Source organism: Erythrolamprus reginae, chromosome 5, assembly GCF_031021105.1.
Source record: "Erythrolamprus reginae isolate rEryReg1 chromosome 5, rEryReg1.hap1, whole genome shotgun sequence".
Lineage (NCBI taxonomy): Eukaryota > Metazoa > Chordata > Lepidosauria > Squamata > Dipsadidae > Erythrolamprus > Erythrolamprus reginae.
Window position 1 is genome coordinate 48115603 of NC_091954.1, and position 22863 is coordinate 48138465.

The 22863-nt window shown below is 38.0% G+C and overlaps 1 protein-coding gene across 5 annotated transcripts in view; it reads left to right on the forward strand.

The window, feature by feature from the left end:
• The window catches only part of FAM53B (family with sequence similarity 53 member B), a 166020-nt gene extending 143466 nt beyond the window's left edge, over window positions 1–22554 (forward strand). For all 5 annotated transcript variants that reach the window (XM_070752529.1, XM_070752527.1, XM_070752530.1 and 2 more), the window contains one exon: window positions 14501–22554. In XM_070752529.1, coding sequence (XP_070608630.1) covers window positions 14501–14848 — 348 coding nt within the window. In that variant the 3' untranslated portion in view covers window positions 14849–22554. The remainder of the gene's footprint in view (window positions 1–14500) is intronic.
• The last annotated feature ends 309 nt before the right edge of the window (window positions 22555–22863 follow it).

Here is a 22863-nt window from a genome sequence, read left to right on the forward strand (position 1 = left end):
AATTATTCAATTTAATCAATGCAAGAAGAATTATTCTAAAAAACACAAGTTGAAAAGACAGGAATTTACTGAAAAATAAATGCAGCTTTTTTATCTTATTTTGCTCAAGCTTAGCATTATTTTTTGGTCCAAGGCCTGCGGTCCAAGGCCTTTTTTGGTCCAAGTCAATATTTTTGAGTATTTGAGCCTAGGATAAAAGCTAGGTTTTGTGTAAATTAATGTGATTAAATTTAATTTGATCTAATTAAATGGGATTAATCTGATTCTCTGTTTATATGACACCCTCCTTTCCTGCATTAAAAACTATTGGTAACATTTGGAGCAGTCTGAGGGAGTTTTAGGAACTACAAATAATGTTTTTTTGCCTTAAGATAAAAACATAAGAGCTACCTTGTTCATTCAGGCCAAATTCAGCTTCTGGCATGATGTAAATCAGCCTTCCTCAAACTAATACCACCAGGTATTGCTTGCGAAGACTAGGAATAAAGAGTGGAAATTGTAATCCTAAAACCTTGGAAGACTATTGTAATTTCCCCCCCACATCTACTTCATAATTGTTTTTAATCAGTTATATAAACCTGCCAGTAGAAACCTTTGGTATACAATAATAAATTTCCCTGAACTGTTTCTGGCAGTATCTGATCTGTTTGCTGATATATTATCACAGGTAGACCTCAATGTATGACCATAATTACAGTTGTAAGTCATGACAGTCGAGATATCAGTTGACCATGCCTGATTTTACAACTTTTTCCACTTCACTAAACATAAAGTGAACTCATTGTTCATTATGGAGGAGTATTTTTTCATGCTGAGAACAGGAAGTGAATGCATCATAAATCATGTGACCATGAGATCCTGCAAACAGCCATAAATGTGGCCCAATTGCCTAGCACTAAAAATGTGTTCATATGACCAGGGCAGCCATCCAAACTTCAAATCTGGGTTATAAGTAGTTTTTTTCTGGTACATCAAAACTTTGAATGGGAGATGGTATGGCATCGAAAGCTGTTTGCTGGGTGCTGATTACCAAGGTGGGAAGACATGCTGACTGATATTCTCACTCCATCTCAGGGACGTCGCGCCACTCGCTAGCCACAGGGAGGCATTATCTCCCTCTCTCTCCTGCCGCCTCACCACTTAGCTCAGACAAGCCTGTTTGACAGAGAGTACAGTGACCGCCATCTTTCCAGCTCATCTCAGCCTGAGTAATGATTGATTGATGCTTGAGCTCATCCTTGCATATCCCCCCCAGATTATTCTCCGCCAGCTTCTGATTGCTCAGAGAATGGCCTGAGCCTGTTGTTGGCTCATTTGGTGCCTGGACCACGCAGGGTTTGTCCTGGTCGGTGCCAGTGGCTCCTTGGATTTCTGCCAACCAGCCAATTTCAGTTTGACAGTGGCAGCAACCATTTTGGATAGCCATCTGGACCTCAAAATGGTGGACGGAGCCATTTTAAAAGAAAAGCCACAGGGCAAGTGGCAACTCAAAACAAACCACTGTGCCCTGGATGAAGAACAGAGCGGTCCCTCCAATCAGTCCAAGACAGGAGTCCCTCATAACCCTTGTGGTACAAAGTCCTCGGAGTGGGCAGAGGGACCTACAGAGGCTCTGCAATCAAACCTCAGCTGGCCTATACTCGCATTCCTTGGATCAGGATGCCTCTTTGAAGGCTTCAGGGGATAGTGCTGCGATCTACCCATCTAGCGAAAAGCTGGCCCTCAACAATCTTGCCCTTGCCAGGAGCACTGTGGATATCTGGGAGTCAGCTGGCTTCCCAAGGCCTTCCCCTCCTCCAAATCAGGAGGTTTCCAGGCCTCCGGGGCTCTGACTCTTCTCTCCTCATCAGGAATCACGTCAGCTGGGGCCTCACTTCCTCTGGACCATACCACCTTGCAACTGCTAATGGCTCTGCAGTACAACAGAGCCTATCAGCATGCCTGCAATTCTCCGACTTGGACTAAGCTCATCTGGGGGACCTTTGGCTTTGGTATGTCCCTTACTGAATGCTGGTTCCACCTATGATGTAGAAGGGGCGTTGGTCTTACCTGATATGCCTCTTCTCATCAGGTTGAGCCAGCATTCAACCCCATCTTTGAGGGGGTCCGCTCCTTCATACTCCTCTTGGTTGGGCTGTCATTGTTGGACTGGCATACACAGCAGTCTCCGCATTATTGGCGGTTCAGGAAGGGGAGCCTACCTGTTGTTGATTGTGTCCTGTTGGTAGCCATGTTGAATCTGCTTCTTTGGTCTTTTCAAAGCTGGGTTCTAGGAAGGCGGATCTGGCAAATATAACAGACTCGGTCCTCATTCTGAGTGGACAAGTATAACCCAACCTGAATGCTGGCTCCACCTGATGAGAAGAGGGGTATCAGCTAAGACCAACATCTCTTTTATTTAACTAAAGTTTTTTTATCCATATCCATGTTGAGTGATGATGTTCACTTGCACTTCAAAAATAAACTCTTTATGGGACTCTTTACTTCAAATGTTTGTGCCTGAAATTTGTGCCCTATCCTTATCAAGAAATAAATAAAATAATGCTCAAATAGATACATATCAACTACGAGGATAGTGATATCCCGTGTTTATGCTGGCTGAACCCCAATGTATACATTTTTCTGATCAAAGAAAGCAGAGTGACGGATGTAGCAATAGTTGATGAAATAATTAGTTAAATACCATAAACTATTCAAATGCAGCCAAAACAAGACTGGTCAGGTAGAATTCACTGGCACAGTAACATTGGCAAGAACTTGTTTCCTTAGTTTATAATCCAATTCAGAATTTCTGCCAGACATACAGTATTCTGTTTATCCTTCATGCAACTTATAACTACTTTCTGTGTTATTTTTACCCCTCTTAACATTGCTGTCATATGTTTTCCTGACACTTCATTCATCACTTGGGAAGTTCAAGCCAGGGGGGAAAATTGCCAGAGTTATAGTCACCCCTTTTCTCTATGTAGTTGTTGATCTTGGAGTTCCTTGGTTTTTCCTTTACTGCTTTAGTGTACACTGACAAAGTTGACCAAGTGCTGCTGGGAGAATTAAAACAGCCATATCTTTCAACATCTTTTGGAGCTAAGCTCAGGTCAGGATGCAAATTAAAAACCTAAAGCAATTAACATAAATATTAAGTTTCTACACTGACTTTAGGACAGACCTTCCATGTATTTCATTTTAATGTTTGGGTGTCATGGAATGTCAGAAAAATTCAGTTTCAAAACTTATTCCAACAATTTGGGGAACAACTTAGAAGTGCTAGTTTCTGCTTTGAATTAGAAATACTTTCTCAGAACTGTAGTTAATTTCATAGATGATTTGTTTATAATACATTCATTCATTCATTCATTCATTCATTCATTCATTCATTCATTCATATTTTCAGAAGGGTTTTGCCTTTGTTTCTTCCTAGGACTAAGAGCAAATGACTAGCCTAGAGTCATCTACAGGTAGCCTTTGTCTTACAACCACAATTGATCCCAAAATGTCTGTTGCCACAGTTGTTAAGTGAATCATTGCAGTTGTTAAGTTAGTAACGTTAAATGACTTTGGATTCCCCATTAATTTTGCTTGTCATAAGGGCACAAAAGGTGACCACAAGACCCTTGAACTCTACAATTGTCACACATATGAACCAGTTGCCAAGCATCCAAATTTTGATCACATGACCAAGGAGATGCTGTAAATGTAAGTGTGAAAAAGGGTCATAAGGCACTTTTTTTTCAATGCTGTTGTAACTTTGAAGTCACTAAATGAACTGTTATAATTTGTATTTGGCTTCAAATTTACAGTCTCCCATTTTCTAGCCCAGTGCCTTTAACCTTTAATCACTACACAAAAACTGGGTCTCAGCTTGTTCTTATACTGTGATTAAAATGAAAGATTCTTCTAAATTTGTAGCTGTATCTCAGGAATATCATAAGCAAAGAACTAGGAAGAAAGCTTCTTTGTATCATTAATAACATCTACCCACAGTCACCCATTTTTTGTTTTTTTAGCAAAACCATATTTTATAAACGATGCTAAAGAATAATAATGATGACGCATACTTTTTCTTTAAGTACCTAAGTAACTGTTCTAAGGATTGTTAAAGCACACATGAACAATAACAATGGAACATTGTTCTTTTAGCCTCCAACTTGTTGACAACAGTTGGTTTAAATGATTAACTGGACAAATTTTGAATAGACTATTTCAGTACTTGTTTCACCTTATCAAATCAGGTGATGTTTGAAGTTAATGAAAATACCATTCCAGCCTAACCCAAGCTCCATAAATAAAGAGTTAGTTGTATGGCATAAAGTCAGTCAATGAGTTCATTGTAATTGATTAGGGAAAACATTGGTTACTACGGTATTTTGGAGCAGTCAAGTTTGTATTTCACAGAGAGTTTCTACTCAGCACTAATTATTGATTATTTTTCAGTAATCTGTTATGGTGTTAGTTGCCTACTTAATATAGAGATGGAAAAAAATACAGTGGTACCTCTACTTAAGAACGCCTCTACTTAAGAACTTTTCTAGATAAGAACCGGGTGTACAAGATTTTTTTGTCTCTACTTAAGAACCATTTTCTACTTGAGAACCCGAGCCTGGAAAATTTTACTAGGAAATTTGAGAGCAGCATGAAGGCCCGGCCAGTTTCCTGCCATTCCCCCTTTAATCCCAGCCATCTTGGGCTTTTCTGGGCTGCCAGAGGAGCCTTTCAGTAGCGCTTAAGGAGGCTTTGGCAGTCCAGACCGAACAAAACATTTTCCTTTCTCTGGGCGCTTGGACATGAAATAAACCTCTGCCAGTGCCCAGAGAAAAGAAACGCTCCCTTCGCTCTGGGCAGCTGAGGAGTGACCACAGTGAAGGAAAGGCGCTGGCTACAAAGCGAGCGAGCGAGTAAGCGAGAGGAGAGGTTAGCCCTTGCATGGGAAGGAAGAGGCAGCAGGTCACAGCAGCAACAGGCAGTGTATGGGAGGCAGCCTAGCGCCAGGTGTAGGGGAGGCACGTGCTCCTCCTTGCCACCTCAGAGTCCCTCTTTTTTTTTAAGGCCTTAAAGTTTTGGATTTTTTTGATTCCCTCACCTCATCTTCTTCCTTCAGCAGCAACTGTCCTCCTCTTCTTCTTCCTCTTCCACCTTCCACCCAAATTCCAAGGTTTTATTTCTTTCCCAATGGGTTTGCACACATTATTTGCTTTTATGTTGATTCCTATAGGAAAAATTGTTTCTACTTAGGAACGTTTCTACTTAATGAATTAAGTTCTTAAGTAGAGGTACCACTGTATTTCCTTGTTGTAACAACCAATTTTTGCCTAGATTTGAATTGGAATGCATTTGTACGCCCCCCAAAAAAACTTTTTAGAATATTTAGATTCAATTTCATATCTCTCCAAAATTACAGAAATATTCCGATATTAAGTACTGGTTTCCAAGAATGTATATATTAAAAGAAAGGGGAAGACACTTAAATGACTTTTTATGAAAGATAGAATTCCTAACAACAATATAAAAATGTACTTATAGTCAAGAAAATCAGGGATTAAATAAAACCAATTGGAAAATTTATTGGACCATATTTCTCCTTTCACCTTTGTAATGCCTTTATAAGTCTTACTAGGACACCTCATTTAGGAGGTGAGCAATTTGAGATGGAAAGACATGTGGTTAGGATAAAAACTATGTGCAGACCCAGAGCAGAGCACATACATGGTTTTAACTCTAATCTTTTAATGTTGAAGCCCTTTAGACCAGTGTTTCCCAACCGTGGCAACTTGAAGATATTTGGACTTCAACTCCCAGAATTTCCCAGCCAGCATTCTCTGGCTGGGGAATTCTGGGAGTTGAAGTCCAAATATTTTCAAGTTGCCAAGGTTGGGAAACACTGCTTTAGACTATCAAAAGATTTCCTTAAGAATCTCCAAGACATTATTTGCCTGTCCAAGGCATTTCCTGTCTTATTAATTGCTTTGATAATAATATAACTTACGTAAATGAAGACATCTTTATGTGCACATTTGGGCAAAGAAGCTCCAATTTATAGAGAAACCAGCTTTTTAAAGGAGACCCAATAACACTGCCTTGTGACTTCAAATGGTCACTAAACAAATGGTTATAGGTCAAAGACTATCTGGATGTGGTGAAACTACATAGAGAGAGGGGGGGAAAGAGATTCACAGATTAAAAGAAGCGTTTCTTCATGCAACAGACATATTAATACATTTACTATTAAAAAGTTCTAATGACAGCCATCACGGTCAGCATTAAAGGGGGAATAAACTGTGTTATGTAAAATAAGGCTAGTTACTGGTTCCAAATTATTGTGCATTTCTTTTTACATTGGAGGGAGAATGCCTCTTTATATTAGTGGCTTAATGAAGTGATTGTGAAGGTGCTATTGTGTCTTGTTGTGAACTTCTTGTAGGCGTTTGGCTAATCATTATGGCATGATCTGTTGGTCCATTCGATTTTTATCTTGTTAAAAGATTGAATGAAACAATTCAAGTAACACTACTTTTCCCCACCATTGAGTGTTGTATAAAGGTATGTCTGGGAAGATATCCTTCGTTGTAATCAGAAAAGCAACGTTTATTTTGGTGTTGAATTTCTTGAGCATATTTGATTTTAATCTGGACATTCAATTGAAAGTTTGGCTGTAGAGCCAACATTTTAAGTCTCCTAGTGAGTTAGCCCTTCAGTCAAAAGCCCTTTCAAAAATCTGGTGTTTGAATGCTAAAACAAAACAAAAAAAGAGAGGCTGAAACAAAGCTACTGTACATAAGCAATCTCCCACTCCCCCAAACCAAGGCTTTTAAAAATAACATTCCCAGCCTTTTCAAACTAATGACTAAAGGAGATGCCAAGGTAAGGCTTGTATTGGCATGACAGGGCATGTTTGCAGAATCTTAGTTATGTGTATGCTGATAAACCAAACCTTTTTTTTCTCAGGGCCAACATATAATGCTTATTCACAAGTAGTCAGCTGAGAATGAAATCAGCTCTGGAATTTAAGGAACGCTGGGCCAAGCAAACAGGCCATGGAATCTAGATCTTTGTGTAAAGACTCATTTTGATAGATGATATGTCAACAGTTTTTCTCCCCTCTTACACTGAGATATTTTTCTCTGCATCTGTCTATATCAAGATTAGCTAACCTATGGTGGCAGATACCAGGCTGCTCTTTCCCTGTCCTTCCATTACATTTATCCTGTGTTTGGATGATGCTGCTAAGTTTCCCTGGCAACGCCACCTGTGCCAATATGGAAAATTCATGACACCAGATCGTAACATATGGAAAGCTACAGATAAACCTCAAATTATGACTACAATTGAGCTCCCAATTTCTCTTGTTAAGTGAAAGAATTGTTAAGTGAGTTTGGTCCCGTTTTCCGACCTTTCTTGGCACACCTATTAAGTGAATCACTGAAGTTATTAAATTAGTAATGCGATTGTTAAGGGAATCTAGTTTTTGCATTGAATTTTCTTTCCCAGGTTGCAAAAGAGGAATCATGTGACCCCGAGACACTCTAACCGTTATGAATATGAACCCATTGCCAAGCATCCAGATTTTGATCATGTGACTATGCACGGATGTTGCAATGGTTGTAAATGGTGAAAAACAATCATAACTTTTTCCAGTACCGTTGTAACTTTGAACGGTTACTAAACAAACTGTTATAAGTGCCTATATTACTCATTGTAATAGTCCAGAGGTCTTCAAACTTGGCAACTTTAACTGTGGACTTCAACTCCCAGACTTCTCCAGCCAGCATAGCAGCAAGTCTTAATGTTGTTAAGTTTGGGGACCCCTGTAATAGTCCTTTACACCTTCAAGTTCCAAAATCTGGGATCACTTAATGAACAGAAAGTGTCTGCTTCTACTTCATGGGAAATAAGACTTAATAATCACAGGATAATCCTGTTTTTATATAGTAGGAAGATCAAAGTGTAACCATAACTTCCTTTTGGGAGCCTTTGTTCTGGCTGTCCAATAATCCATTTTCCTTTTGTGTTGCATCCAGAGAGTATCAGTAATAATGGAAGCTTTGCTATTTCTCATGACTGTATAACATAAGCACACGAATAAGGAGGAACGTTAAAGTTGCAGTGAAAAAATAGCAACAGATTTAAGGGGTTGTATAGATGAGGTTGGCATGCACATAATTGGACAAAACTGGGCAGAGTTTGGAATATGCTATCAGGATCCTTGTCATGAAATTATGGATGGATAATTACATAATAAATAGATAAGATAGCCATGATTTAGAACATTTGAATGGAAAGGCTGAAAGTTCTATATTTATGTTGTTATTATTTTAAAATCAGATTGAATAAGCTCTATTTTGTACTCCTTTAGATGTTGATAGCAATATATTTATATAATTTCTTTTTAAATGTTATTTGTTGGGTGTCTTTATTACTTTCATTGTGTTTTGTATTTCCACACTGGAAGCCTTTTCATCGATGAGAAAATAAGTAAATTATGGATATGGACTTCATTAACACAAATAAGAGAAAAGCTTGCTACTTATAACTAAAAATAAACAAATCTAGAGTTACCTGTTTGGTTAATTTCCTTGCATGGCACATATTAAAGGTCATACCTTATCTTCATACTCATTCTCACTTTTTCTTTTATCGCAGCCACGTTGATCTCTGTCCTGGCTCCAATAATGCTGCTTGCTTTGATCTTTCATCTTTTACAGTTGCAGCTATCTTTGCTTTTCTCCATAAGATTATATAAGGGCAAAGCTTATAGTAGTTATCCACAAAACTCCAATTCTCAAGTCAATTAATTTGGTTAAAAATCTACAGAAACATGTTAAAGTTGATCATTTGGTATCTTGGTATACTGCAGATTTTTCCAAAAATTTTGTTCAATTGTTTGTATATTCAAAATGAGCCCAATTCAACCAAGCGATTCCGGGTGGCTTACATAGTGATTTCTTTCTCAGATAAGCACATGTAAAAGCCATAGGGATCCAACCAGGTCACTTCATGATTCCTCCAAAAATCTAATACAAGTAGACCTCAACTCACAACAATTTGTTTAGTGATCATTCAAAGCTACAACTACCTTGGAAAAAGCTTATGACTTATGATGATTTTTCACACTTATGACCACTGCATCATCTCCTACATGATCAAAATTCAAGTGCTTGGCAACTCATATTTATGATGACGGCTACAATGACCCAGGGTCATGTGATTCCCTTTTGCGACCTTCTGACAACCGAAGCCAATGGGGAAGCCGGATTTATTCACTTAACAACCATGTATACTAACTTAACAATGGCAGAGATCCATTTAACAATTGCATCAGTAAAGGTTATAAAATGGGTCAAAACTCACTTAACTGTCTCGCTTAGCGAAATAAATGTTGGGATCAATTGTGGTTGTAAGTCAAGGATTACCTGTATCTAGATTTTTCATTTTTTGAATTGTAACAAGCTACTTTAGGGTGACTACCCAATGATGCAAACCTCATTTTAAGGAATCTTAACAAGAACATATTCTGTGGATTTGAGAGAAGCATTCAAAACATCTTGCATTATTATTTCAATAGGTGAAACCGAGTGCCTGGGCAGGTTTTGCACCTGCCTCATCCAAATGCTGTGGAGTTGAATAGCTTCGGCACAAATACATTTCCCTGTGTTGAGTTGTTCTTTCTGCATAAGAAAGCAAGCTCTATTTTCTGCTTCTTGTTCCACTGAAGAAGCATACAGTATGACACATCAAAGACCTCATATTATTATCTCCATATCTTAAATCAGCATACAGTGTCTCTCGCCTGGAGCATTGCTTCATCTTTTTCTAATCCCTTGTAACATTATTGTTGATTCCTTATTTCAAGAAAGAGGAAAATTTCAGATTTTGGGGAAGTAGTTTTATTTATTTTTACTAAATTGCAGAAGATCTAACAAGTGCAAAAGACACACATGCTGAACTAAAGATCTTAAAGCTATAATAATAATAATAATAATAATAATAATAATAATAATAATAATAATAATAATCTCAAGGTGAAGCAAACTAAGGACCAGTACAGAAAAAATGTAACTCAATGTCGTATGGACAGTTGCCGGAACAAAGCATTGCATGGACAGTTCTTGGAGAAGATTGAAGGCAAAGTGGATAAAGAAAAGACCTGGTCATGGCTTACAAGTGGAACACTCAAAAAGGAGACAGAAGGACTAATACTGGCGGCACAAGAACAGGCCATTAGAACAAATGCTGTCAAAGCCAGAATTGAAAAATCAACAGACGATCCAAAGTGCAGACTCTGTAAAGAAACAGATGAAACAATCGATCACATACTCAGCTGCTGCAAAAAGATCGCACAGACTAACTACAAGCATAGACATGATGCTGTGGCACAGATGATCCATTGGAACATGTGCTGGAACTACCATTTACCAGTAGCAAAGTACTGGTGGGATCATAAGCCCGAAAAAGTGGTCGAAAATGAGCAAGCAAAACTACTGTGGGACTTCCGACTTCAGACTGACCGAATTCTGAAGCATAACACACCAGACATTGTGATCGTGGAGAAAAAGAAAGTATGGATCATCGACATCGCAATCCCAGGAGACAGCAGAATTGAGGAGAAGCAGCCAGAGAAATTAGTGAAATATGAAGATCTAAAAATCGAGCTGCAACGACTCTGACATAAGCCAGTGAAAGTGGTCCCAGTGGTACTTGGCACGCTGGGCGCAGTACCAAAGGATCTCAGCGGACATTTGAAAACCATCGGAATTGACAAAATCTCCATCTGTCAATTGCAAAAGGCCGCTTTACTGGGATCGGCAAAAATAATTCGCCACTACATCACGCAGTCCTAGGTGCTTGGGAAGCGCCCGACTGGTGATGAAATACAAAATCCACCATAGTGATCTCGTTTGCTGTGTTGTACTGACATAATAATAATAACAATAATAATAATAATAATAATAATAATTTTGAATTCCAATTCTATAATAATAATAATAATAATAATAATAATAATAATTATTATTATTATTATTATTATTATTATTATTATTATTATTATAGAATCGGAATTCAAAATGTTCCACTCCTGATCTCTCTCGTCTCTAAAACACATTATGATGATATGGTGGGAAATGGGTATCACTTCAATTGTTAAATCAGCAGGAATCCTTGTTGACTGAGTCACCCAGGGTCTAGTAAAATGTGCATCAGTTTGGGTTTCTGATCAGTCTGGTCCTCATTACCATTCCTCTTTCACAAACTGAGACACATCTCTCCCCCCCTTCATGTCATTATGTAAATGTCTTTATTTAAAAGCAATATTTTATTATGGCAATAAATTCATTAAAAGGGAAGCCCTGCTCCCACTCTGTGCAACCAGGAACAACTCAGTTTGCTCTGTGTTGTTGCTAGATTTCCGACCAACTTTTTATAGTGTATAACAATACATGGAGGAAGAAGAGCTAGATGGTGGTTCACATCAGTGCAGGGAAGTTATTTAGCAAGACAGCTGTTAAAAGGGAGATTGAGGTGGGTAGCGGTTGCACAGGCTGTTCCCAGAGCACTTTTTTTCAGATGTTGAATGACCTTAAAACAATAGAATTACAATGGGAACCACTGTTTGCTACCTGACTTGATATCCCTCTTCTTGGGATATGCTTTTTTGCAGAAGATCTGTTCCCATAGCCTCATGTTTACTCAGTGCCTACCCCCCCCCCAAAATCAGAAAACTTGCCCTGCCCTTTCCTAATATTTGATAATTACAATAAAACCACAAGCTGTTCGAACTTGTGTCTGGGAACTGGCCTTGAGCTTAGCACCTCAGGAACGGGGCAGATCATCTGCTTGTCACTTGAATTTTGCAAACGGGTGCAAAATTCAGCGGGATATTATTTTTTGTCTCTATGAACTTTGGAACATCACCTCGGGCTTCTCGGGATAAAACTGGCATGCCGGCGGATTGCAGTTTAAGGCAGTGCTGTGTTTGGTTTCAAAAAGCTCCAGCAAAAATTGTGTTCCTTCTCTCATCTAGTCACAGCCATTATACAAAAGTTCAAGCTAACAAATTAATTAGTTAGGTCTCTCTGCCTTGCAAATGATGAACGTTTTAGAAAGGTGTTTGTTGCTCCTGGATTTTATTTATCATAAAATGAGACAAAAGGAGGCTGCCCTGCCAAAACCTGGAGGGCTCCTCCAATGGTGGGCTAATCAACAGAATCCTTTTTCTGCAATTGAAAAACTGAAAAGATCCCTTTCAATGTGAGATAGTATACACCTTTAATCCACAAGAGAACAGGTGTTGGCACAATTGCTTCTGAGCAGAGAGGAGTGAAAACAGTGCCATTTGGAGAGCTAAGCCACTTTATTTGCGGCACTGTTTGCAAACGGAATGTTTTTTGGTAGTTACCAGGTAACTGGAAACCAAAGTACTGTGTCAGAGGCTGGGACCTCATGATTAACAAATGCTTCCTCTGCTAATAAGCTTACACCTGCAACAAAGTCATATTGCCTCCCTCCCAACAGAGCCATCCTTTTCCCCAGACTCTAGGAAACCTTTCAGTATGGGCAAACTTGGTTTTAGGATTTCAAGGATGGGGAAGGAAATGTAAGCTTTCTGATTTGTAAATCTCTAAACAGGGCAAGCCTGTTTTTGGCTGGGGGATGGAGGGGAAGAGGGGCAGAATGATAGTGATTGATTCAGAAGTAGAAATCTGTGACCTTATTATCTTATCAATGCATGAATTTAATCCATAACCCTGGAGGATTATTAATGAGTGGTTCTAAGCCTTTCCTATAAATTGAGCTAAATTATCTATCTGGCTACTTTGCAGGAAAAGCAAAGGAAAATAAGAAAGAAGTGCTGACCTATAGTTTTATTTTTAATCCATGTTTTAAAAATAATTACCTACCTCTTTGCAAACAGAAGAGGAAATCTCCAGTCTTTTGGATCTAAAATACACTGCTCAAAAAAAATAAAGGGAACACTTAAACAACAACAATACACAGTAACTCCAAGTAGATCAAACTGTCCACTTAGGAAGCAACACTGTTTGACAATCAATTTCACACACTGTTGTGCACATTCAATCTTGTACAGAACAAAGTACAGTGATACCTTCTCTTACAAACTTAATTGGTTCCGGGATGAGGTTCTTAAGGTGAAAAGTTTGTAAGATGAAACAATGTTTCCCATAGGAATCAATGGAAAAGCGATTAATGCGTGCAAGCCCAAAATTCACCCCTTTTGCCAGCCGAAGCGCCCGTTTTTGCGCTGCTGGGATTCCCCTGAGGCTCCCCTCCATGGGAAACCCCACCTCTGCACTTCCATGTTTTTGTGATGCTGCAGGGGAATCCCAGCAGGGGAATCCCAGCATCGCAAAAACGGGCACTTCGCTGGCAACGGAAGTCCGGAGGTGGGGTTTCCCAGCAAAGGGAGCATCAGTGAAATCGCAGCATCGAAAAAACACCGAAGTCCTCAAAACCCCACCTCCGGACCTCTGTGTTTTTGCGATGATGTGATTTCAGTGAGACTCCCCTAGATGGAAAACCTCACCTCCGGACTTTCATTGCCAGCGAAGTGCCCGTTTTTGCGATGCTGGGATTCCCCTGCAGCATCACAAAAACACGGAAGTCCAGAGGTGGGGTTTCCCATGGAGGGGAGCCTCAGGCGAATCCCAGCAGCGCAAAAACGGGTGCTTCGCTGGCAACGGAAGTCAGGAGGTGGGGCATCCCAGCAGCGGCGGTGGGTTTGTAAGGTGAAAATAGTTTGTAAGAAGAAGCAAAAAAATCTTAAACCCCGGGTTTGTATCTCGAAAAGTTTGTATGACGAGGCGTTCGTAAGATGAGGTATCACTATATTCAATGAGAATATTTCATTCGTTCAGATCTAGGATGTGTTATTTGAATGTTCCCTTTATTTTTTTGAGCAGTATATTTTATGTCAGCCCCTGCCTGGCCTCTGTTTTAATTCTTGAATATTTCTGGAGGCTGACAGAAAGGCAGGAGAAGCAGCTTGATCATGTTCTTCCTCCTCTAAAGTTCAGATCTAGTTCTTATGTTTCAGAGATGGAAAATCTTGACCTATCCTTTGACCTAAAGATTGTAGTCTTAAGAATCATGCAATAAAATGTTTTAACTGAAGTCTAGAATTAGTTTTTATAATTTGATTGTGTATACTCCCTGCAAATTCAAGCTTTATACTATTAATATACTAGTATAAAGCCTGACCTACTACTGCAGGGAGTATACAAAATCAATTTTAATCAGGTCTGTTAAAATTACAGTAAAATGTAATTAATATCTCTAGCTCTTCATATTCTTGGGATAAAGCTACTTTCTTGGCAGAACTCATGTTTTGTACATCATTTTATATGGCAGTGAATCAATTTTTTTATTTAAGCCTTGGAAAGTCATCTTAAAATGAAAAGATAACAATGCAATAGAAGAAATAATAGAATCCTCATATTTGTGCATGGATTGCTGTACATTTAGTTGCCCTCTTTCTTTTATCTTTTTGCAGAACTGTCAAACTTTCAACAGTCTTAGCACCACAGTCGATGACTGCCCTCAGCAGAACCAGTTCTCCCTTGGCACCAGCAGCAATAACTCATGGGCCACCAATGTGGACGTCATGCCTGGCAGGACACCAGCCTGCACCCCTGTGCCAGAGCCTCATTCAAATTCAGAAGACCATCATCCTAACCAGGAAGAAGATTTCTCCTACGAAGACTCAGATTTCTGTGCTACAGAAGATGAGAATAGTAGGAAAGAAGTTGAACACTCCTCATGGAGGAACAGTGGGACTGGTGGGGATAATATCTTTCAGTTGGGGGGTGAATTAGATATTGAGCAAATAGAAAACAACTGAGAGTGCTAAGAGGGAAGGATCTGCTTGCACCAAGGCTATTAGCAGTGGCAAACCAGAGGAGAAAAATCCACATTTTCTCTCTCCTTGGCGGGTGAACCTGTACAAAGAGCTTTGCCAAATTTTGTTTAGCTTTTGGGGGGACTTATTCAAACTACTGTAGCTCTACATAGGGGAAAATTCCCATGTTAACATCAACATATTTAAAAGAAAGAGAAAGTTCTGTGGATGTATCAAAACTTGAAAGGAAAGACCAAAAACTCCTGGTCATTTGTTTTTCAAAATAGGCTAATTTGCCACCTAGAGATTCAGCAGGTCCATGATGTAGAAATAAGCTTTTCCCCACCTTTCCTTTCCTTACCTTTCCTATCCCCCCTTTCTTTTCATTGTCCTTTTCCTTTTTTGCTGTTGGCTGATATAAATTCCACATCAGCTATCCTTATCAACGGGGCAAAAAGTGGAGATTAGCATTATTATTTGAATTCATTTTCTGTTATTGTTTTTAAATCACCTATTCATAGATCTCACAACTCAATTTTTTCATAATATACGTAAAGTCATAATTCCCAGAATCACAGCAGTTTGTTATGGTCTACTAATCACACAGACAGACACAGACATACACAAGCCAATAACATTGTGAAAAGAACTCACAATGGATTTTTATCCATGTTAGTAAAAGAGATCTGTGCTCCTTATCCAACATACAGGTATCATTTGCAATGCCCTCTTACTTATCTTCACCTGGACCAGATTTAATGGTTGAATGAACGACCTCTAGTTCATGGTTGCTATCAATTTGCCAGCAAAAGGAGGATATAGGCTTTGTCTGGAGTAGTAAAATATTGAGAACATTTTTGCATTCTTGATATTTTAGTGAAATTTCAAGGAATAATGAAATTAAATTGGTGACACTATCACTTGTAAAGAAATGCTGATTTCAGGTATATGATTTAATATGGGAGAGATATGTGCCGCAATTTAGTAGTTGGCATCTGAAAAGGGATCATGGCTCTTATCTGGTGCAAAGTGTCTTAAATCTGCATTTTGCACCATTTGTCGTCATTCATCAGTAGAAAACATTAAAGATAAATCTTGTTTTCCAGTCCTTACTCAGTATTTAGATACTTTCACCAAGTGAAAAGGTAGAAATAGTATAGAGCAGGGGTAGGCAAAGTTGCCTCTTCTATGATATGTGGACTTCAACTCCCATAATTCCTCAGCTAGCATGATTGGCTCAGGAATTCTGGGAGTTGAAGTCCACAAGTCATTGAACGGCCAACTTTGCTTACCCCTGGTATAGAGTATATAGTTACTTCTATCTTCAGTGAACGATAGTAGCCCAATAGTTGAGCACACATGGCACTGTTGAGTGGTCTGTGCCAGATTATATGACACCTACTGCCACTGCTATCATGGGAGATAAGGATAAATATAACTAAGGGAAAAAATACATCCAAGGAAAACCCACTTCCCTGTTACCTTAATTTGTTATAGAAAAAATTAAAACTAGTGCAAAATACAGGCAACCAAATCTTGAAGAGTGTATTATTATTATTGTCAAAAAATAAAATAAAATCTGAGTGCATTATTCAGCATTTTCATTGATTAACATCAGGCACTGCTGTATATGGGCACTGGAAAGCCTAGCTGTAGGCTCTTTAAAAAAAAGAGGTCTCCAACCTTGGCAACTTCATGATGTGTAGACTTCAATTCCCAGAATTCCCCAGCCAGAATGACTGGCTAAGGAATTCTGGGTATTGAAGTTCACAAGTTGTAGAATTGCCAAGGTTGGATGCCTCTGTTCTAAAAGATACCTCCACTAGTTTCCTCATATTCCTCTTTCTTTTTAATAACCCTAAAAAGTCTTGATCAATGTTTCTCCACCTCAGTAACTTTAAGAAGTATGGACTTTACTTCCCAGGCGTTTCCATCCATTATGCTGGGATTGAAGTCCATTCATCTTCAAGTTGCTGAGGTTGAAAAGCCCCCTCTGAGGGCTAGCTCTGTTTTAGTTTAGGCTTGGTTTGCTTTGCTTTTATTATGGTTTAGTGTTTCACTGCAGAAGCAGTTTACACGGCCTGGCTTATAAGTCTTGTGAGAAAGATGTCATCACTCATTTCCTGTTGTGGTATTTATACATTTTCTCACCCTTTCATTTTATGCCCACACTAATTTTGCTGGTCTCATTCACAGCTTTCAGTTCTGCAACATATTAAATCATATTACATATAGCATCCCTAAATTCACTTACCATTTTAGTATACATCTTCCAAAGATGAGGCAAATAATCAAGCAGAACCAGAATTCTGTTTTCTAAACCAGGGGTCTCCAACCTTGGCAAGCTCTGCTGGCTGAGGAATTCTGGGAGTTGACATCCACAAGTCTTAAAGTTGCCAAGGTTGGAGGCCCATGTTCTAAACACTGGAAATTCTGCTCAGCCACAGCTTCGGATTCGGTTTTTTAAAAATACATCTAGTTTATTTCTAGAAACAATGAATGTGCACAGATATGTGTGTGGCTTTTGTAAAATGTCTTGATATTCAGGAGGCTAAACTTTGTGCTCAGCATAAAATCCAGGAAACCATAGCCATGATTAGTGAATGTTCACACAAATGGGACAGGAATGTACTCGTCTAAACTAGGTGCAGTTTTGATTTGATTGTCAAGATATCCAAAGTAACAGAAGAGTTTATTCAGTTGTAATACCCGGCCATGCTTTAGTAACAGGCAAACAGGCCTTCATTGTCAAAGCATGCAAATCTAAATTGCCAAAAATAGTATTTGCATTTCTCCTCTAAAATAAGATTATAATCCATTATCAGCCTGTTGTTTACAATTGTTATTTGGTTGGCAAGCACAAATAATAGTTTGCAGATTATGAAACGATGGTGCGCGATTTATTATGAAGGAGAATGAAATTCCATTTTCATTATGGATTGAGTGGTTCTTGCATTTTATATTTCATTCTAAGAAAACATGATCATATAGCTATATAAGCAGGGACAGATGGATCACAATAGGTAATGAGAAGAGTTTTAGACCACAACTATTCAGGGCTCTGCTTGACTTTCTATTATATTGCTGGAACGTGTGTTTAACCACCAGGATGTTCAATACATATTTTAAAATAGCCTTTCTCAGCTTAATATCTTCTAATACATTATGATTATAATTCTCTGAATTCACAGCAGGCTTAGTTTAAGTTAGGTGGGTGGCAGAGGTTTGAAGTTTTGCTAGAACAAAACTAATACAAAGTGCTGTTTGAGATTCTAATATTCACTTGATACACCAATAGTTTCTCTTCTACCTCTTCTTACGTTGGGCAACCAACAATGATAATTTAGCACATAATGATGCAACCAAGTTATTCAGTTATGAATGAAATCCAGTCCTTTCTTTATGAAAGGCAAAACAAGAGATTATTTCTTAAAAATAGTAGCCTATTTTTGACTTTTTCCGTAATGACATTAATGTGCATGGCATCTAAAATCACAGAAGATCTCATCTAAGCTAAAGCTTTACAATTGTTCATTTAAACTTTCACAGTAGGCTTTAATTCTTTACATGCTCACTTTTTAAATTTTTCTGTCTGAAACTTATGTGACATATAAGCCATATGCGTATGTGTGTATGCGCGTATAGATATGCAAGTGAAAATAAAAACAGTGTTAAGCTGGAATATCTATTTACATTTTGGTGCCATGGAATAACTTGGTGATTTTTATGAAAAGACTTCGTATTCATGCTTGCAAAATCTGTTGATTGCAACCCAAGTTAACATACATTGCTTGTTTTCAGAAACAGAGAAAAGTTATAAGGGGCAAGTTTTCATAGATTTGAGTTGGAATTAGGTTTTGTTTTGTTTTTATCATTTGGTCTGAATTAATTATTTTTAGATCTCACTGTGGGTTATCAGGATCATGACAGAGCTAGAGATCTTATTTCTGTATCTCTCTTGTAAAATCTCTTACTGCTTTTGACCCTTCCCTACCAATTTTACCAGGTAATGAAAGTGGCTATAATTATGTAGCAATATTATTATAAACACTGAATGTTAGGAGCTCTGAGAAAATCTCTTATATTGGCAATAGTATCGATTCCACTGCTCCAGGTACATTACATTCACGTAAATGTGTCTGGATTCATCATGGGCAAAGAGCTCTTAAAAATTGTACTTATACCAACATTCTGTAATTCCTGTAGCTTTTGGGTTTTTCCCCACAAAAACCACATTCCAGTCCTTCCACCGGTTTTTGGTGTAAGGATAAAACAGTGGTTGGTGGGTATGTATCTATCATCTGAAAGTTAAGAATATCATTTTCCCCCCAAAGCAAAATTATCCACTTTCAGACTTCAGCTCCATTAGTAATTTAATTTATTAAATTGCTAGTAGTATGATTGCTAAAATTAAACCTTCCTGATCATAGAAAGCTTATAAGGCAGGGATGTCAAACTCACAGAGTTATGCTGTCGTCACGTGACATATCACGACTTTCCCACTTCGCTAAAATGAGGGTGGGCATGCCAGCGTATGATGCAAGACATCACCCGCAGGCCGCGAGTTTGATACTCTTTTTATAAGGCTCACTGGAGGAAGATGCTTGGCAATTACATACACTTGAAAAGGAGATTTTGCTTTTCTTTTTCCTGAATTTTCATCTGTTACAAAAGTATTAAGATAGTTTGGTGTTCTGCTTTAGACACGGGAACTTCTGCAGCCCAAACACAAAGCTGTTGCCGCTGCCCTTTACAACACCATTGCAAGGAATCACGTTTTGTTCTTGAGAATGTCTTCCTACATGGAAGACCTGGAGAAAGAGTAGGTGAAATGAATGGCAGAGGGATTGGATAATGCAGTATTTTGTGATAAATGAGAAAGAATAAGATAGGCGCGAGGCATTCAAAATCATTTTAACCATACAAGTTGCTTACCGCTATTACTGAGGACAGCACCAGAGTTAAATGGTGCTATAAAATTTGCCTTTGTTCAAGTGATATCCAAGCTCTTACTAGAAAGGTAACCTTTCTATTGAGTGTAATAATTAAATGCATTTATGCTGACAAACTAAGCCTGTTGTTTATCACCTGGATGTCACTATGGGCAAAAATTACAATGGCAAATGAATCATCTTTAATTATTGATATAAACAGAGTGCAGTCTGTAGGGTACAATGTGCAAGGATGTATACCATGTTATTAGATACGTGTTTTGGTTGTATAACATTTGGACAACCATCCAGGTGGCAATAGCTTACTCAAAGAGCTTACTCAATGCAAATTTTGAATAATAGATTTGATATTTAGGCTATGTGTGTACTGTCAAATCTGTTGAGCAGTGCTTGAAAATTCCTACCATGGCATATTGGAATAGGCACTCAAATGGATTATTACTTAGGCTATGAACTATGTCAGATATGGCACATCAATCCATATTTCTTATCTGCATAGCTGTTCCTGTTTTTTCCCTTTGGGGAAAAAAAAGCACTCTGTGCAAATATAACCCACAGCATTTTGCTGTGGTACTGTTAAAATAATTGCAATGTTTGGATCAGATCCATATCATGATTGTAGTTGTATATATATATTTACATCAAAGTAAGTGAGTTTGGTGTGACTTACTTCTGAGTAAATGTAAGTAGAGGATTGTGCAGTAAATTACTTAAGACTCATTAAATTCAGTAAGTGGTATCTTCATTTCATTTAATCTGGATCCAACCCACACAATTTATTTTCCATTTTATTGCATGGTTCTGTTAAAATTCTCCCCACCAACATGAATTACATAGTTTTTTAAAAAAAAAACTAAACATGTCCTATCTTCAGAGAAATGGTTGCCTGTCTTCTGTGCACAAATATAGCGTGTTCTTTGCAATCACATTTTCACTTGAAAGTAATTATTCCTAATCATAGCATTTTTATGTGGGCTTGCCAATGGAGAGTACATCTTATGCCATTAACCTTAAGCTTTTTGAGATAGTGTATCAGCTTTTACTTAACATACATCTTGATTAATTACAGTTTGCTTTTATCTTTAGTGCTGTAGGCAGCCTTTTCTTATTTGGGGCTTTTATGCATAAGGGCTTTCTAAACACAAAAAGGGCTAAAAACTATGAGAAACTAAGTACACCGAGTAGGAAAGTGCCTCCCTCGGAGGATCACTACCCAACTCACCTAGCTGTAGCTTAGTTTATATAGCTGCAAACTTTCTTTGCCTTAGCAATGATGCTTCACTAGCAAATGGCCTTACAGTGAACACAACTGCATACTTAACAATATAGTGTTTGCGCAAGATTAATCCCAGGTGGCATTTCATTGGATTGCATTGGGTTTGGTGGTGTTGTATGATTTATGTATTGAAACTGAGTTTTTAAAGCCTTACTTCTTCTTTTTTTTAAAAAAAGAAGCAAAATGTTATGGGATATAAGGATGTGTGTATACGTATGCATGGGTGTATATAGAGAGAAGACGTATGTACATTCACACAAAATGTAAACATCTGAAATATAAGTTTATGTTTACGGAAAATACTTTTGATGGTAACATACAGGGGTGCTGTTCTGAAAAAAAAAGATGTTCAGGTGCATCTATGCTTGGTCATATCCACTGAAAAAAAAATCCATTGGATTCCTTTACCGGGGATCCTGTGCTCCTTACCGGATTGGTTAGTTTATTGCAGGGGTAGGCAAAGTTGGCTTTTTTATGACTTGTGGACTTCAACTCCCAGAATTCCTGAGCCAATCATGCTAGCTCAGGCATTGTGGGGGTTGAAGTCCACATGTCATAGAAGAGCCAACTTTGCCTACCCTTGGTTTATTGGAACTAGTTCCTATAGCAGGTTTTGATCAGGTATATTGGCTTTTTTTTTGTGAACCAACAAATATTTTTATTTACTAAGCAGTACATTCAAATCAGCAGGGAGACGGACAACAGCTTAGTTGGCACACAGATCAATCTGTATTGTGGAAATGTAATGACAACAGCAATAAATGTCAATCATTTTCCCTTTCTAAAAAAAAGAGAAATAGTTTTTAAATGCAATTTTTATGGAAGAGTTTTGTCCTATTAGCACTGATGAATGTTCTTATAGGGAATGTAATGTAGAGTCATTGCTATTTACAACTGGTTTTCATGAAATCTTATATTTAATGACACACTGAAGAAAAAAATAAGATGAAATAGAACGTATTTCTGGATTTTACTGTAACTTTTCACAAATAGCATAGTTTCTTTGGCCCAGTAATAATTGTATTACAAATACATTTTAGATACTCCTTGTTGAAACAGGACTAGAGAATATTTTTAGAATTATAGCAGTCTTTTTCAGCATTTTATATTTTCAGTGTCTAAGAACCAATGAATCAGAACATGATGATGGCCAAAAAGCCTTTGAAAATCCATGAAGTCTAGTGATGTTTAGTTCCTAGGGTGTGTGGGTTTGCGTGGGTGTGTAAACGAACACATGTATGTATGTGTCTTTTTTGTTCATGGTAATTGCACAGATGCAAACATATTGACATATATACAAAGTCAGCTCTGTAGTTGGTGTTTGTTCAAAATCTAATGTTGGTGAAGACTGTTCCCTGACATGAAAAATTAAGAAAACTGCTGATTTGTACTCTCTCAAATGACTTTATTGCACTATAGAGCAGCGCAGTCTCAGGAATTTACTTGTTACTCTGTGTAAATAAAGCTTTCTGATTCTGTAACTGCTACTCAGCACTATTTTTTTCTTGTGTCATGCTATTGTTATTCAGCTGCTGAAAAAAGTAAGAACACTTTCATTGTGCCTCTTCAGTTATAGGACTATATCTGTATTCTGGACATATTTATTATTTAGCATATTTTAAAACTGGTCCTGTTAGCTCAAAGTACAAAAAGATTCCATCCAGTCTTCCATAAAATTATACAGGTAGTCCTTGTTTTACAAGAGTTTGTTTAGCGACTGTTTGAAGTTATGATACTGAAAAAAGTGGCTCATGACCATTTTTCACACCTATGACCATTGCAGCATCTCC